Here is a 15,328-nt window from a genome sequence, read left to right as displayed (position 1 = left end):
TCTACCACCTGAGGATCCTGAAATGTGGAAATTCTTAGGAAGAGAAAACAAAATCAAGAATTCACTGACAAGCTGGAACTTGATTCCTTTATGAATATAAAATGTAGTATAATTAGGTTTCCAGTTTACAGTGTTACTAGCAACACTATATATTAGGATTTCTGGTTTCCTTAAAGTGCCTTTTTTCCCCACTGGGCCACTAGATTAGTACCAGCTGCTCCACACTCTTGCTTAACTCCTATTGCACTTTTACACTCGTACTCCATTATCTGTCCCATATGCTGAATGCTTTTCTACCACTGTCAACTCCCCGCCACTGTTTCCACAGTCTTCTTATCCCACTACCATACTCTCAACTTCTCTTCTACTGAAGAAGCACTTGCTGTAAAAAAAAAAAACAACCCAAAAATCTCTTCAGGACTCCTCCACAGTAGACCAGAGGTTTTCAGCCCAGTCGAGGTTTTCAGGATTTCCCCATTGAACTCAATGTATAAACTCAACACGAACAAGTATCATGTTATCCTGGGTTTAGGAACAAGTATGCATGAATCCCATAAATAAATTTTTGAGTAAAAAACATTGAATTCAATGGGAATATCCTGAAAACCCTGACTGGGTGTGCCCCGAGGACTGGGTTGAGAATCTGATGGACATTTCCTATCCTGTGCAATAATTTATGGAATTACCCTGATGTAGAACCTTTCACAATGAACATTGGGTTTTAACTATGGGGAAAAATTAGAGAGATTTAAATGGATCATGCCCTCTTATCCCTAAACTTGGGGTCATAGGCTGAAATTGAATCCAGAGAAAACACAAGCTTTGTTTTATGACACAATTCATCTGTCTGGGACTATTATGCTGAATATGCTCAGTCTTGGGGGTTTTTTTTCTTTTTAATTTTGGGAGTTACTTTGGGCCCTAGTTTTGGTTTTTCATCTTCATAGTCTCCACAGTGATTAATAAATATTTTTTTCAAACTGAAGATGATTAGGTCAATACATAATCCTTTTAGTTAGGAAGATGCTACATTACACTGTTCATACACAACTCTTATGCTTTGGTCCTAAATAACTTGTATTATTGTAATGCCTTATTTTAGGAGGTCTGTATGGTTGATTTTTAGGTGTCTTCAACTTGTCCAAAACTATCTGTTAAGCTAATTACTGGAGCAAATACATTCAATCATGTTACACCCCTTCTAACATCAGAATGTTGTCTGCCTACAACATATAGGTTCACCTTTCAAGGTACTCTGTCTAGTTCACAAGATTTTTCATACTGGTGTAATAAGTGTTTTGTGTGTGCAGATATTTGATTCTTTATTGGTTGCCTATTGAGGCCAAAACTCAGTTTAAACTGTACGTGATGGTGTTTAAGAAAATACGAGTGCTCAATTATATATGTTAAATTTGTTTTGTATGTCAGCATGATACTATGTTGCTGTATTTCCCAGATCCCAAGTGATCTCGTTCTAAAGGTGTTTTAATCGGGCATTTCTTACCAGGCTCCTGTCATTTGGGTCTTTCTACCTTCACTAATTAGGATATTAAATTTGGTATTCTGAAAGGCAGTGAAATCCTTTATTTTAAAGACAAACTTACTGGAGAAAAGTTGAATTTTATTACTAAGTATAATGCTCTTCCCGTGGACTACTTGGCTGTTGACAAAGCAATGGGGCTGGATGGTATACATCCCAGATTACTGAGGGAGCTCAGAGAAGTACTGGTGGGACCTCTTAAGGATTTGTTTAATAGATATTTAGAGATGGGAGAATTTCCATGGGACTAGAGACAAGCTGATGTGGTCCCTCTTCACAAAAGTGGAGAGAGGGAGGACATGAAACTACTGGCTGGTAAGCCGTGAGTCAGTGGTAGGAAAAATAATGGAGTCACTGCTGAAGGTAAGGATAGTGGACTTCCTAGAAGCCAATGGGTTACAGGATCTGAGGCAACATGGCTTTACCAAAGGAGAATCCTGCCAAACGAATCTGACTTCTTCGACTGGGTGACCAAAGTGCTGGATGAAGGATGTGCACTACATGTAATCTGCTTGGATTTCAGCAAAGCCTTTGATATGGTCCCTCACAGAAGACTCCTGAATAAGCTGAGAGGACTGAACTTATAACCCAAAGTGGGTGAGAGGGCTGAACTTAGGGCCCAAAGTGGTTAACTGGATAGTAAACTGGTTAACAGGTGACAGAGGGTGATGGTAAATGGAATCCGCTCGGTGGAAAGAAAAGTAATTATTGGAGTGCCTCAGGGGTCAGTGCTGGGGCTGATTCTGTTTAATATATTTGTGAAAGACATTACTGAAAGATTGGAAGGAAAAGTTTGCCTTTTTGCAGATGATACGAAGATAGCCAATTGAGTGTAGAAACCATGAGAAGGGCTCTTCAAATGTTAGAAGAATGGTCAAGTGTCAGGCAGTTAAAATTTAATATCCCAAAATGTCACAGGATACTAAATATTAGGAGTGGAGGAGTGGCCTAGTGGTTAGAGTGGTGGACTTTGGTCCTGGGGAACTGGGTTTGATTTCCACTGCAGGCACAGGCAGCTCCTTGTGACTCTGGGCAAGTCACTTAACCCTCCATTGCCCCAGGTACAAATAAGTACCTAAGCCGCATTGAGCCTGCCATGAGTGGGAAAGCGCGGGGTACAAATAAAAAAAAATGCAATAAATCATGTATGATATATAATGTAAATACAATATTCATAATAAATACAAAACAAAAAGAAAAGGAAATGTTACAAGGAGCAAACAGATGTCATGCAAATATTTATTTTAAAATAACTCTATACACACTAATAATCCCCACTTATATATGAACCATGTGTATAGAAAGCTGGAATAATATCCACAAATATGTCCAATAATGAACTACAATTTGTATTAATCATCTCTAAACGTTTCTTCACCCTGAAGTTCTCAATGTCATACACTCAGTGAGAACCCAGGACTTTTTGAAAATCAAATAGCTGTCCAGTGAAGAATATCAATGATCCAGTCAAACTGTAGAACACTATTGCTGGTGTTCGGTGCTCTTCCAAAAAAAATCTTACCTTAATGGCAAAGTTGCTGAACATATTGAAATCATTTGAGAACACGAGCACAAAAAGCTGTGTCAGATCCAGCTTCCATAGTTTAAAAAAAATGCTGTAATCATTCAGGACTTGATGTGAATGAATCGCTGAAGAAACTCAATGGCTCAAGTATACAAATCCAGCGCGTTACCTTAATGGCTCAAGTATACAAATCCAGCGCGTTACCTTAATGGCTCAAGTATACAAATCCAGTGCGTTACCTTGACTCTGGCTGAGTTTCGCTTCAAGCTTTATCAAAAGGAACGCTGTAAAAACACATGCAAGACATCAAATTGTCCCCCGTTAATTACCCCTCCTTTTCTTTTTCTTGTTTTGTATTATGAATATTGTATTTACATTATATATCATGTGATTTAATTATTGCATATTTAGTATGCAGTGACATTTTGGGATAGTATTTGGAGCACAGGTTGGGTATATATTTTGTTTCCCTTGTAATTTTGTGTGTAAAAATTTAATGCCAAGAAGTGCAGAAATCCAAAAGAGATGTATCAGTTGGTGAGAGATTGGTAAACTTGGCTCAGGAGAGGGACCTTGGGGGTGATGGTGTCTGAGGATCTGAAAGGGATGAAACAATGCGACAAAGCAGTGGCCATGACCAGAAGGATGCTAGGCTGCATAGAGAGGGGTATAATCAGTAGAAGAAAGGAGGTGTTGATGCCCCTGTACAAGTCGTTGGTGAGGCCATATCTTAGGATGTAAAAAGATTTGAAGCGGTTCAAAGAAAAGTGACGAAAATGGTATGGGATTTGCGTTGCGAGGCATATGAGGATAGACTTACTGACCTAAACATGTATACCCTGAAGGAAAGGAGAAACAGGGGTGGTATGATACAGATGTTCAAATATTTGAAAGGTATTAATCCGAAAACAAACCTTTTTCAGAGACGGGGAAGCACTAGAACTAGAGGACATGAATTGAGGTTGAAAGGGAGCAGACTGAGGAATAATGTCAGGAAGTATTTTTTCACTGAGAGGGTGGTACATAACTGGAATGCCCTCCCGCAGGAGGTGGTGAAGATGAAAGTGATAATGGAATTCAAAAAGGCATGAGATAAACACAAAGGAATCCTGTTTAGAAGGAATGGATCCAAAGAAGCTTAGCAGAGATTTGAAAGCAACACTGGCAATTGGGAAACAAAGCCAGTACTGGGAAAACTTTTACAGTCTGCTGTCTGATTGTGGACAGATTCAGCTTCAGAGGTTGGAGAAATAGACCAGTGCTGGGTAGACTTCTACGGTTTGTGCCCTAATCGTGGTTGAATAGCTTTGGATGGGCAAGAGTGGAGCTTTTCAGGGGCTTTGACATTAAATTCAGAATTTTAGAACAAGGGCAGTGCTGGGCAGACTTCTGCCCTGAAAATGGCAAGGACAAATCAAGACCAGGTATACATATGAAGTATCACATACCATATGTAATGAATTTATCTTGTTGGGCAGACTGGATGGACCATACAGGTCTTCCATCATCTGCTATGTTACTATGTTATATTTTACTATGTTAATCTGGAATCTACATAGAACTTTACAGTATTTGTGGAATATAAAAATATTTGTAATGTAATTGTCCATCCTGAGTGTTAGTCTGTTCAGCAGAACCTTTTGTTTATTCCTTCATTTAAGATTATCCATTTGGATACTATGAGGCTCATTTCAAAGCACATAGTTACATATGTAACTTTGTAAGTCTGTGCTTTGAAAATGAGCATATGTCATTTTGTTTTCACTATTGTTATCCTACACAATCTTCCTGGCTATCTGAGGTTGGAACCATCTTATCAGAAGTTTCTTTCATGATCTCTGTGCATAGACTGACTATGCTCTCACTGCTTGGTCAAGAGTTTTTTAATCTATTTTTTATAGTGCCTTTTGACTTGTTTTTCTTACTGCTCTTTTCTTGTTTCCCTGTTTGGGTGACTCCTTTTCCTTCCCTTATTGTTTTTAGCTTTTTCCCCGCTTCTAAAACTTTTTTTTTAATTGAAATTTTGTAAACTAATACAAATAAACACTAATACAACAAGTAAAAGTTTTTTTTAAAGTAAAAGACACAATTCATGCCAACATCAAGTGGGGAACAGTAAGCATTGATCCATTTCAGAAAATTATTAAAAAAAATCAGTAAGTACTGCAGGCACAAAAACGTATTCGTCCCTAAATAACCTGCTGCAATAAAACTGAGAAGTATTAACAAAGGAATGTTTCTAAATGAGCAGGATTTAGGAACAGATAGGTATGGTTCTCGAAAGTGACCATATATTTGCAAGGAAACTTAAGAAAAAAAAAAGACCTCCTGCAGCCAGGACACGTGCCTTAAGCTGCAGGAAAGCCTTACAACAAGACTGTAGCTCTGGTCACATCGGGGAACATAACCACCTACCCATAGAAAGGAACATTTTTTGTTGAAATAAGACCTCAATAGACACAGTTTCTTCTCAGTAGATGACAGTGTTACCAACAAAGTTGCTCTTTCAACAATATTTTTCTCTGGTGATTTCAAAAATCTAGTTAGTCCAAACTATCAGGAGAGTTCAAATTATCAAACTGTCCCTCCCTCCTGATTGGTCTGCTATGTCCACTTAGGTAAATAATACACACTAGTAACATCATTAATATCAAAGGTAAGTTGCAAAATATCTTTAAGATACATTTAAACAATTCAACTGGGGACAAAAAAATGAGTCACAGGAAAATTAATCAAATGCAAATTAATTGCTCTCTGTACATTTTCTAAATGCTGCTGCTTGACAGGTAGTAATATTAAAAACAGTTTTCTCCACAGTTTGTTCCATTTTAGAGAGTCTAACATCATACTGTGCCACAGTGTCCATCTGTACATTTACTTAAAAGAGATAAATTATCACTCAAACCCATATCCTTTCGCCTCATGAACATCTTTCAAAGAAATATCTGAAGGAGATTGATAAGCCAGCATACTGAAAAGAAACATTTGTCAAACCTTTAACAGAAGTTACACCTACTTTTAAAGAGTTGGCAGAAAAGGAAGCAGCACCACCTCCAAGGTCAGAGTCTCCCAACCCGGGTCTGCTCCCTACTCGGGTCACATCTAATTCTGGCACTATCACGGGTTGGGGGTGGGGATGACCCCCCCAGATGAAAGAGAAGCTTCAGAGTAAAGGATACTCTCTGCAAGAGGAGGTACTGACATCCTAGATAATTGCAGATGAAGGTCCATCAGTCCCCGGACCACAGTAACAACCTCAGTTTTCTTCTTTTCTGCCTTCTGCGTCCCCATGAGGGTGGGACAGAATTCCATGCTACGAAGGGGCTCCAAAGGGGTGGGACCTGCTCCTTTTGCACCCACAGTCACGTACCGTGGCAGGGCTCGCCTTTTGAATGATGTTATCTGGGCCTTTCTCCCATGTCAGAGCAGCCTGTGGGTGTCCCATCAGGTGCTCGCAACTCATGGCTGAGTCATTGCTCTCCCCTTTATCATTTGTCTTGCTCTTTCCCTCTTATGCCATTCTTCTCCTTCCCTCCTTAAATGTCCTCATAACCGCCCCAAAAAGTATCACCACTGTTGATAAGCCATTTCTGCTGCATGATGATGCTATGATTTTTAGTTATTGGATCAAGACTCTCTTGAAGGAAGTGGCAGTTTTTGGGGCTTGACAACAAGCAGCTGAGAAGGGACTGGATGGTGTACATCCCAGAGTATTGATAAAATTGAAAAATGAACTTGCATAACTATTAGTAATATGTAATTTAGCTTTAAAATCAAGCATGGTACTACTACTACTTATCATTTCTAAAGCGCTACTAGACGTACGCAGCACTGTACACTTGAACATGAAGAGACAGTCCCTGCTCGACAGAGCTTACACTCTAGTTAGGACAAACAGGACAAACGAGATAAGGGAATATTAAAGTGAGGATGATAAAATAAGGGTTCTGAACAAGTAAAATGTACTGCTAAAATTTAGCACCAACATAGTTATGAATTTTTTTTCTTCTCCCTTGGAGAATGGATAACAATTTTTTTTTTAATTTCTTTTAAATTTCCCATTGACCGAGAGAAGTCGGTGGGGAACAAATATCAGCCTATAAAGACTGAGATTCCAAAGCTGTGTCCAGATTCAAGGACCTCTACACCTGGATGGGCCTGAGTCTGGGATCCTTGGATTTTCCCCACTAATTCAGATATAGAGGTGGAAGTTAATGTTTTTATCTACTTCTGTCCAATGTTTTTTATGTTACTTTGTATTTGGTGCAAAGTTTTTAACTATTGTATGTTATATATCTCAATACATGATTAGATTTGAAATTTGTTAAAAATGATAGTTAAATCTGCATTAGGACTTTTAACGGACTTTTTAGCAAAGTTCTATCGCATTGGCCTGACACATGCAGGCAAAAAACCCATTTTATATTGTGTGGATTGCTGCTAAAATTGTACATTTGGGGAAGGATCATGGATTTGTTTTGATGGTACATTTTTCTCCAGCCTGAGATCATTCTATTGCACTGTGGCATATATCAGAAAGCAGACAGGTGGGTGGGACCTTTCATGATAGTTTGTTTGCATATACAGAGTGTGGCCACAAGTTCTGACAAGTGCATTAAAAAAAACAAATATTTCCCTTAGAAGAATGTTTCTCTTAGAAGTTCTTACTGAAGTTGTCTGTTGCTACTTATTTCTATAGTGTTACTAGATTTGGGAAGTTACACTGGTATCAGAAGGAAGTAGGGCAAACAGGCCTTTCCTATTAATAAATCCTTATGTCCTGTAGTGCTGTAGGTATTTAGGTACAAATGTCCCTGCCTTGAGCTTACAATCTAAGTGGGTACCTGAGGCAGAGGCAGGTAATGACATACCAGAGATCATAATGATTGACAGAAATAGGATTTTAAAACGTACCTTTCCTAGTTTTCAGCCCTTTGCTTTAATCTCTAGACCACATCCTTTCCTAATAATTGCCAGTTGTTCTCACCCTGCTAGGAGAGCATAGGGTTTATCTGTATTTCCTTAGTTCTGTAGTTTGGTACTGTTAGGTAGGTGGGTATCTTGGTTAATTGAAGATGATAGTTTTCTCATACTAGTGTATGGCAATATAAAACAAAAGGGCCTTTTTACCAAACCGCAGTAAAGTTTTGTAGTTAACTTGGGCACTTACCATGCGCTAACTTCAAAACCTCTATAATAACTATTAGGTGCTGATGCAGTTTATGTAGAGGAAAATCAGCACAAATGCACTTAGGGCTCATTTTATGAAGCGGCGCTATTGATTAGCAATGCGCTGAATGCAAAGAAGCTATTCTGTCCCCGTGGGCTTCTTCACATTCAGCGCACGCTAATTGGTAGCTCTGCTTTGTAAAAGGAGCTGCTAGTTTCTTAAGGATACTAACTGCAAACTGCAGTCCATGCCTGTTTCTCATCCCCCATGCAGTCGGTGCAAACGTGTGTGGCAGTGCACTAGCAGCATATGCTGTTGACTACACATTAATAAACGGGCCCCCCCCCATTTTATTTACAAGTATTTATAGTCTGCCTCTATAGAGGAAGTCCCTTACTCTGTTGTGCTTGTTTATTTTTATAATGGCAATCATGTTGCCATCGAACCACAAACCTCTCTATTTTCTAAAGGCATCATTAAATAACTTTCATTTTCTAACTGCACCAAAGTAGGTTGTCAACACTTCCCAAACTGTTATACACTATGTTCCCATTTTAAAAACTTTTTGATCCTAGTTTACTATAGCATTCTCCCTGTTCTGTGTAGAAAAGGTGCTTAATCGGGCCCTTAGTTTGCTTACATAAAAATTTATGTTCAGTCTGTTCAAAACTTAACTACTGCTCAGAGTTGGGGAAAGTGCTGCTCTCCTGTGTCTGAAACCTCCAGTTTGGGCTGGCTAGTCCTCTCCTTGGTTCCCCCCACCTCCTTTTTCCCCGCTGCTGCCACTGATTATAATTTTACTCCTTGTGTCTGCTTGTCCAACTAAAAATATGCAATTGTGATGCCGTTACCGTTGGTACTGGGGGGGGGTGGAGGCACACCACCATCTACAGGCTGTTACACCAAGATTGTTCCTGGCTTCTGCTGATGGCTTTTATGTACACTGGGCTTTTTGAGGTCAACAAAACCCAGGCATGGCCTTGTGCATAAAACAATCACTAGTACATTAGGAATGTAAATCTGAAAAAGATGAGGGTGGGTAAAATGATCTTATGAGCTGGTTTTAGCATGCAGACCATAATTTTCTCACTCTTGAAATAGATTGAACTCTGGTTGCATAAGTCTAAAAAAATGTCTAGATGTTAGTCATCTTTCTAGCTTTTAGGACACAAATCTAAAAATCAGTAGAATCCTGGGGGGGGGGGGGGGGGGGGGGGCAGGGGAGAAAACAGTTGCCAAGATTAACCTCTTAGGTCATGAGCACATCTGACAGGGCCTCCCTAAAGTTTGGACTTCAGCTGTGTGCTTAGTTTGTCAATGCTTTCTCTATTGCTAAGGGGAGTATACAAGACTGTAAGAAAGCAGTATAATCTAAGCTGAAAGTTTCACAGTAGAAGTAACCAAATGAAAAATGTATCTGAATAACTTAATGTAGTACATCACAAATAGGGAATTTGTTATCCTTGTGTGCATCTGGTTTGCTGTTGGGGAGGGGGGGGTGGGGAGTGGGACAGTTTGCAGGAGAGGGCAGCTTGTGAAGGTGATATTGCAGCTGTGGGTGGGCTGAGACAGGAGTAACTTTAGGGTGTTGTGGGGCAGTTTCAGAGGGTAGTTTTGGAGGTGGTCGGACTGACTTTGTAGGGTAGTGAGCATTTGGAGTGGAGTGGTTTTTGGGCAGTAGGCTAATTGCGGAAGGGGGCCAATTTGTAGAGGGTTTTTGGGAAGGAGAAGAGAACAGGAGGAGGCAGTTTAAAAAGAAGAATTTAGAAGTTGAAACTTCTCTTCTTATAGAAATGCATTAGGCTATCTTATTTTTTTATTTTTTGTAACCAAACAAACAAAGCAAACACTGGGCCTTCAGGATTGAGAAAAATGTAGTCCTTTATTTATAATGAAGACCCGACACGGTCTGTGTTTTGGCGTACAAATGCCTGCATCAGGGGTCAAGGGACTCCTACAGGTCAGCAAAATGATTGTTTATTCCACATCCTTGTCAACTAATCATGATATATTACCCGCTGTTTAAACAGCTCGTTTGTAGGACGCCTTCAGTCGCGTATACCGCCCAAAAAAAAATCCAGTTTTGCCATTTTCAAACTTTTTGCAGTGTTTCGTTCTGTTAAACTTTCAAAGATTTTTTTTTTTTTTTTACCCCGACATTTTGTATAATTCTTTCCAACTTACATTGCATTAGAAAGAATGAGAGAGAGAGAGAGAGAGAACAGTGAGCAAAGCTGGCTGTCAGTTAAGTTTTCTTCTCAACTTATCGGAGCTTGTCCTGAGCTTGATTCACACACCTTTTTGCAATGTGAAGCCCAGCTGTATAGTACCACGTGTCTCATAATGTGCTTGCCTTTGTATTTTTCAGAGAATGGAATAATCAAGTCAGAGAAAGTTTTTGAAGTAATGTTGGGCACAGATCGCTCTCATTATGCAAAATGTAATCCCTACATGGATTCTCCACAATCAATAGGTACACTTTGATATTTCTAAATCTGGTCTTATCTTCCTTTTTAAATTAGAATAATATGTAAGAAATATTAATAGCCATCAAGAATCTAAAACAATGTTCCTTAATGACAGGAAATCTTATTTTAGAGCAGTCTGAATTCTTATTTATATTTGATTTTTGGTTTGTCAGTTTTTTGTTTGTTTTACTATAAGCACACCACCATCAGCTGTTAGCAAGTGTCTCATATCTGTAACTGATGTGGGAAGGGAGCTGGAGTTATGAAATACTGTGCTAGTATTTCATAGCTATTGATTTTAAAGAACTGTATGAGAGAGAGTGCTCATACAGTGAGCTGAATTTTAAATATTCAAGGTGTGGGTATGAAGTCCCTAACGTTTCACGTCACTATTAGAGCTCCACTTATTAATTGCTGTTTAGTTTCATTAATAATTCATGTTTAAAAAAAAAAAGAAAAATACCATGGATTTTCTGGTTGCGTTCAAATCATGATGATGCATATTATGCTTTACATTTTCCCAAAGGTTTGACACTTATTGTGGCATTTTATGACTGTGTGGTATATTGATCATATATGCTGTTTTGTAATCCGCCTTGGAAAAGGCAGAATATAAACCATATTCTTTAGGGAAATATACAACATTATGAGCGGTTGGCACTTTTGAGATAGTAAATAAGCTTTACTGTCACCCTTTTTAATGTGGGCTCAAGATCAGAATGGTGAAAGTCTGGTGAATTTACCCATGGGAGAGTAAATCTGAGGTCTGGCTTAATATGGGGTTTGTTCTGACATGTACAGTGAGACTGTAGGCTGAGATCTGTGCTGTGAAGAAATGGGAATGTGCGCACAGTCATCTTAAAAGAATAGCACACTGAGCATGTTTAGATCCCAGTCTTCAGAAAGTGACTTGTCTTGTTGTTCTTCAGGTTACCAAGCAACAATCAGCGCTCCACACATGGTAAGTAAGCCTGAGTTATTTACTACTGAAGGGGCTGGTGAAGATGAATCTGGCTAACTGTTGCGAAAGAATAATGTACCTTTTATGACCTGAACTCCATACAGTGTAAATATTGCCCATTAGCACCAAGAAGACATTTTTATAAAGAATTTCACCCCTTTAAATCTTAGTAAAATACTACTGTTATGCTGTACATATGGATCTTTTTACACAGAGTATGTTATTCTGGTTCTAGCTATCAGTTTGCTGTTTTTATTTTTGTAGCATTTGCACTAATGCATTCAGTTAAGTAGCTGATTTTAAATCTGCAACTGTTGATGCATCGTTGTTCATGCTGCATACATCTTGTTAGTCATATAGGTGTAGTTATGCTAACTATTCAGGGCATTTCACAAAACTCTTATCTGTGATCGTCAGGTTGTCATTTTGGAAATATTTCTTGAATTCTTAAGAGTTGGTAGTTCATTAGGCAAATTGTGGTTTATTTTTATTGCTTTGTTACAGTTTCACTTTGTTCCTGTTATAAAAATCTGTGTTTTTCTCCAATACCAGCATGCTTATGCTTTAGAACTACTTCATGATCAGTTGCATGAAGGAGCCAAAGCTCTTGATGTAGGATCTGGAAGTGGAATCCTTACTGCCTGTTTTGCACGAATGGTAAGAAAAATTTTTAGATCTATATCCAACTGAAAATCCAGTCTTGAAGGGTTGTAAATCCACTAGGATAGTCTGAATTTTTAGCACAATTAAGCTCTAATCACATTTTAAATATTAATCTAAAACTGAGAGAAACACCATTGAATGAAAAAAATCATATAAAAAAAGATGTAATTATATTTCTCCCAGGACAAGCAGGCTGCTTGTTCTCACGTGTGGGTCTCTGCTCAGGAACCAGCGTTTTGCAAAAGCAAAATATAAAAAAAAGTTTTGCCAGTCTTCTGGCATGTGTGCAGCGCGCACCTCGCATGCGTGAACTGGTTTCCTGCCCGCTGTGCGAGCGCGTCTCCTCAGTTTCTTTTTTTTCTGCGACAAGGTGCGGCAGGTTAGACAAATCCGTTTTTCCTCCCATGTCATCAAAGGCACCCAGCGGCTTCAAACATTGTACTCGGTGCAACCGGAACATCTCAGTTACTGATACTCATTCGTGGTGTATCCAGTTCCTTGGACCCAACCATAGCCCAGCCGTTTGTAGTCTGTGTCTTTGCATGAAGAAATGGACTTGAGTGTCTCGAGAAGCCCAGCGAGAGAAACTTTTTTGGGCTCGGTCTGGTGCTTCGACATTGGTACCGAGGTCGGCGGTGTCGACATCGAGGGAGGCATCGACATCGGGAGCAGAGGTAATGGCTGCTGAGAGACCAAGTCACTGGGAGCAGTGAGGCGTCCAGTGGGTCTTCACCTGTCTCGAGGCCTCCTGTTGTGCAGGATCCCGACCCCGAGGAGACGTGAGTATTCCACGTCGTCCTCATTGGTACCAAGGAGTCTTGATGACGGGCGACGAGCGAAGGCGAAGAAGCACAGTCATCGATCTCCTTTGACACATAGTGATGGGAGCTCCGTGGCGTCGAGGGACTCAACACCCGAGAAGCGTCGGCGCCAAAAGGACCGCTCCCCCTCTATACAGGAGGTGTCTATATGTCGGTCTCCTGGCAGCCCGGTACCTGCTCCCGAACCTCGACATCTGGAAGGCTTCTGCGCCAGTTTGCTTTGGTGTCGAGGGTGCTTGCGCCTTCTGTACCGTCTGCGGCAGCGTCGTCTGGCCCTTCACCTGCGGTGAGGTCCCCGTCCTTGGTGCCACTTGCGGCATCAGTGTCGGCTGCCAACCAGGTCAGCTCCCCTTCGACGTTGGTGGAGGAAGCTTTGCCATAGTCCAGACGGGCATTGGCCTCGCCATCGAGGTCGTCGATCCTTGGCATCGAGGCAGGCTTAGTCTCTGAGTGCTCTCAGAGAGGTTTTATCCAATACTGAAGAGGAGTGTTTGTGGGAATCAGAGGAAGATCCCAGGTACTTTTCTTCTGACGAGTCCTATGGGATTCCCTCTGAGCCTTTCCCTCCACCAGAAAGGAGACTATGTCCTCCAGAGAGTCTGTCCTTTACATTCTTTGTCCGGGAAATTGCTACGGCTATTCCTTTTCCTATGGAGGTTGAGGATGAGCCCAGGACTGAGATACTCGAGGACTTGGACTATCCTCCTCCACCTAGGGAGGCTGTGACGGCTCCTCTACATAAGGTACTGAAGGAGGTCCTTTTTAAGAACTGGTCATACCCTCTGTCTGGCCCTGTGATCCCAAAGAAGGTTGATTCCCAGTATCGCATCCATGGTGAGCCTGGGTTGATGAGGTCTGTTACCCCACAATTCCATGGTGGTGGACTCTGCCCTCAAAAGAGCTAAGTGTACTAGAGACTATGCCTCGGCGCCCCTAGGCAGAGAAGCTAAGACCTTGGACTCTTTTTGGGAGGAAAACGTATCAGGCCGCTATGCTCGCCGCTCAAATTCAGCGAATGTTGGATGTTCCTTGCCGGGGGATAACCTTTTTTGTGAACAAGTAGATGATCTTGTTGATCAGATCAAGAAGCATAATGATGCTATGGATTCTCTCTCCCGCCGGGCGTTTTCTGCTACAATCTCCTCAACTAGGAGGTATTTTGGAGGGAAGAGGAGTGCTCCCTATTCCTATACTAGGCGTAGGTACACTCTGGCTTCTCGGCAGCCTGCCCAGGCTCAGCCTTAGTGAGATTGTTCTTGTCAACAGCGTGCACTTAAGGCCCCTGTTGCTCCCCAGCAAAAGCAAAAGACGGGCTTTTGACTGGCTCCAGTTCAGCATAGCCACTGTAAAAGTGTCTGTACCGGACGACTTGCCGGTTGGGGGGAGGTTAATGTTTTTTCACCAAAGGTGGCCTCTCATAACCTCTGATCGGTGGGTTCTTCAAATAGTCCGGTTAGGATACACCCTCAATCTGGAATCCAAACCTCCAAATTACCCATCGGGAGCTCCTTCTTACAGCTCCCAGCACAAGCAGGTACTTGCAGAGGAACTCTCCGCCCTTCTAAAGGCCCAAGCGGTCGAACAAGTTCCACCAAGGGGAAGAAGGGCTGGGATTCTGTTCCAGGTACTTCCTTGTGCAAAACAAAACGGGGGATGCGTCTCATCCTAGACCTAAGGGCCCTGAACAAATTCCTAGTCCGAGAAGAGTTCAGGATGGGTTCCCTGGGCACCCTTCTTTCCATGATTCAGGAAAATGATTGGCTGTGCTCTCTGTACTTAAAGGATGCTTACACACACATCTCAGTGCTTCCAGCTCACAGGAGGTGTCTTTGCTTTCGGCTGGGAACACAGCGCTTTCAGTACCGTGTACTGCCCTTTGCTCTAATGTGTGCGCCCAAAGTGTTTACAAAGTGCCTAGCAGTAGTTGCAGCATTGCTACGTAGACTGGGAGTGCGTGAGTTTACTTATCTCGACGATTGGCTGGTAAAGAGCACCTCGAAGGAAGGTGCTTTGGAGTCCATGCGAATGACTATTCAGGTGCTAGAGCTACTGGCGTTCGGAATTACTCCGTCCCATCTCACTCCTGTCCAGAAATTGGAATTCATTGGAGCACTGCTGGACGCGAAGGCAGCTTGTGCTTATTTCCCCGAGACACGGGCAGACAACCTTCTGTCCCTGGT

General features: G+C 41.2%; 1 protein-coding gene across 3 annotated transcripts in view; it reads left to right on the top strand.

The window, feature by feature from the left end:
* Window positions 1–15,328, top strand: part of PCMT1 (protein-L-isoaspartate (D-aspartate) O-methyltransferase) — a 64,588-nt gene that overhangs the window by 3,568 nt on the left and 45,692 nt on the right. For all 3 annotated transcript variants that reach the window (XM_030198482.1, XM_030198483.1, XM_030198484.1), the window contains exons 2-4: window positions 10,604–10,708; window positions 11,633–11,664; window positions 12,217–12,321. In XM_030198482.1, coding sequence (XP_030054342.1) covers window positions 10,604–10,708; window positions 11,633–11,664; window positions 12,217–12,321 — 242 coding nt within the window. The remainder of the gene's footprint in view (window positions 1–10,603; window positions 10,709–11,632; window positions 11,665–12,216; window positions 12,322–15,328) is intronic.

This window comes from Microcaecilia unicolor, chromosome 3, assembly GCF_901765095.1.
Source record: "Microcaecilia unicolor chromosome 3, aMicUni1.1, whole genome shotgun sequence".
Classification (NCBI taxonomy): Eukaryota; Metazoa; Chordata; class Amphibia; order Gymnophiona; family Siphonopidae; genus Microcaecilia; species Microcaecilia unicolor.
The sequence above is the reverse complement of the archived record's forward strand: the minus strand, read 5'-3'. Positions and strand labels throughout refer to the sequence as shown.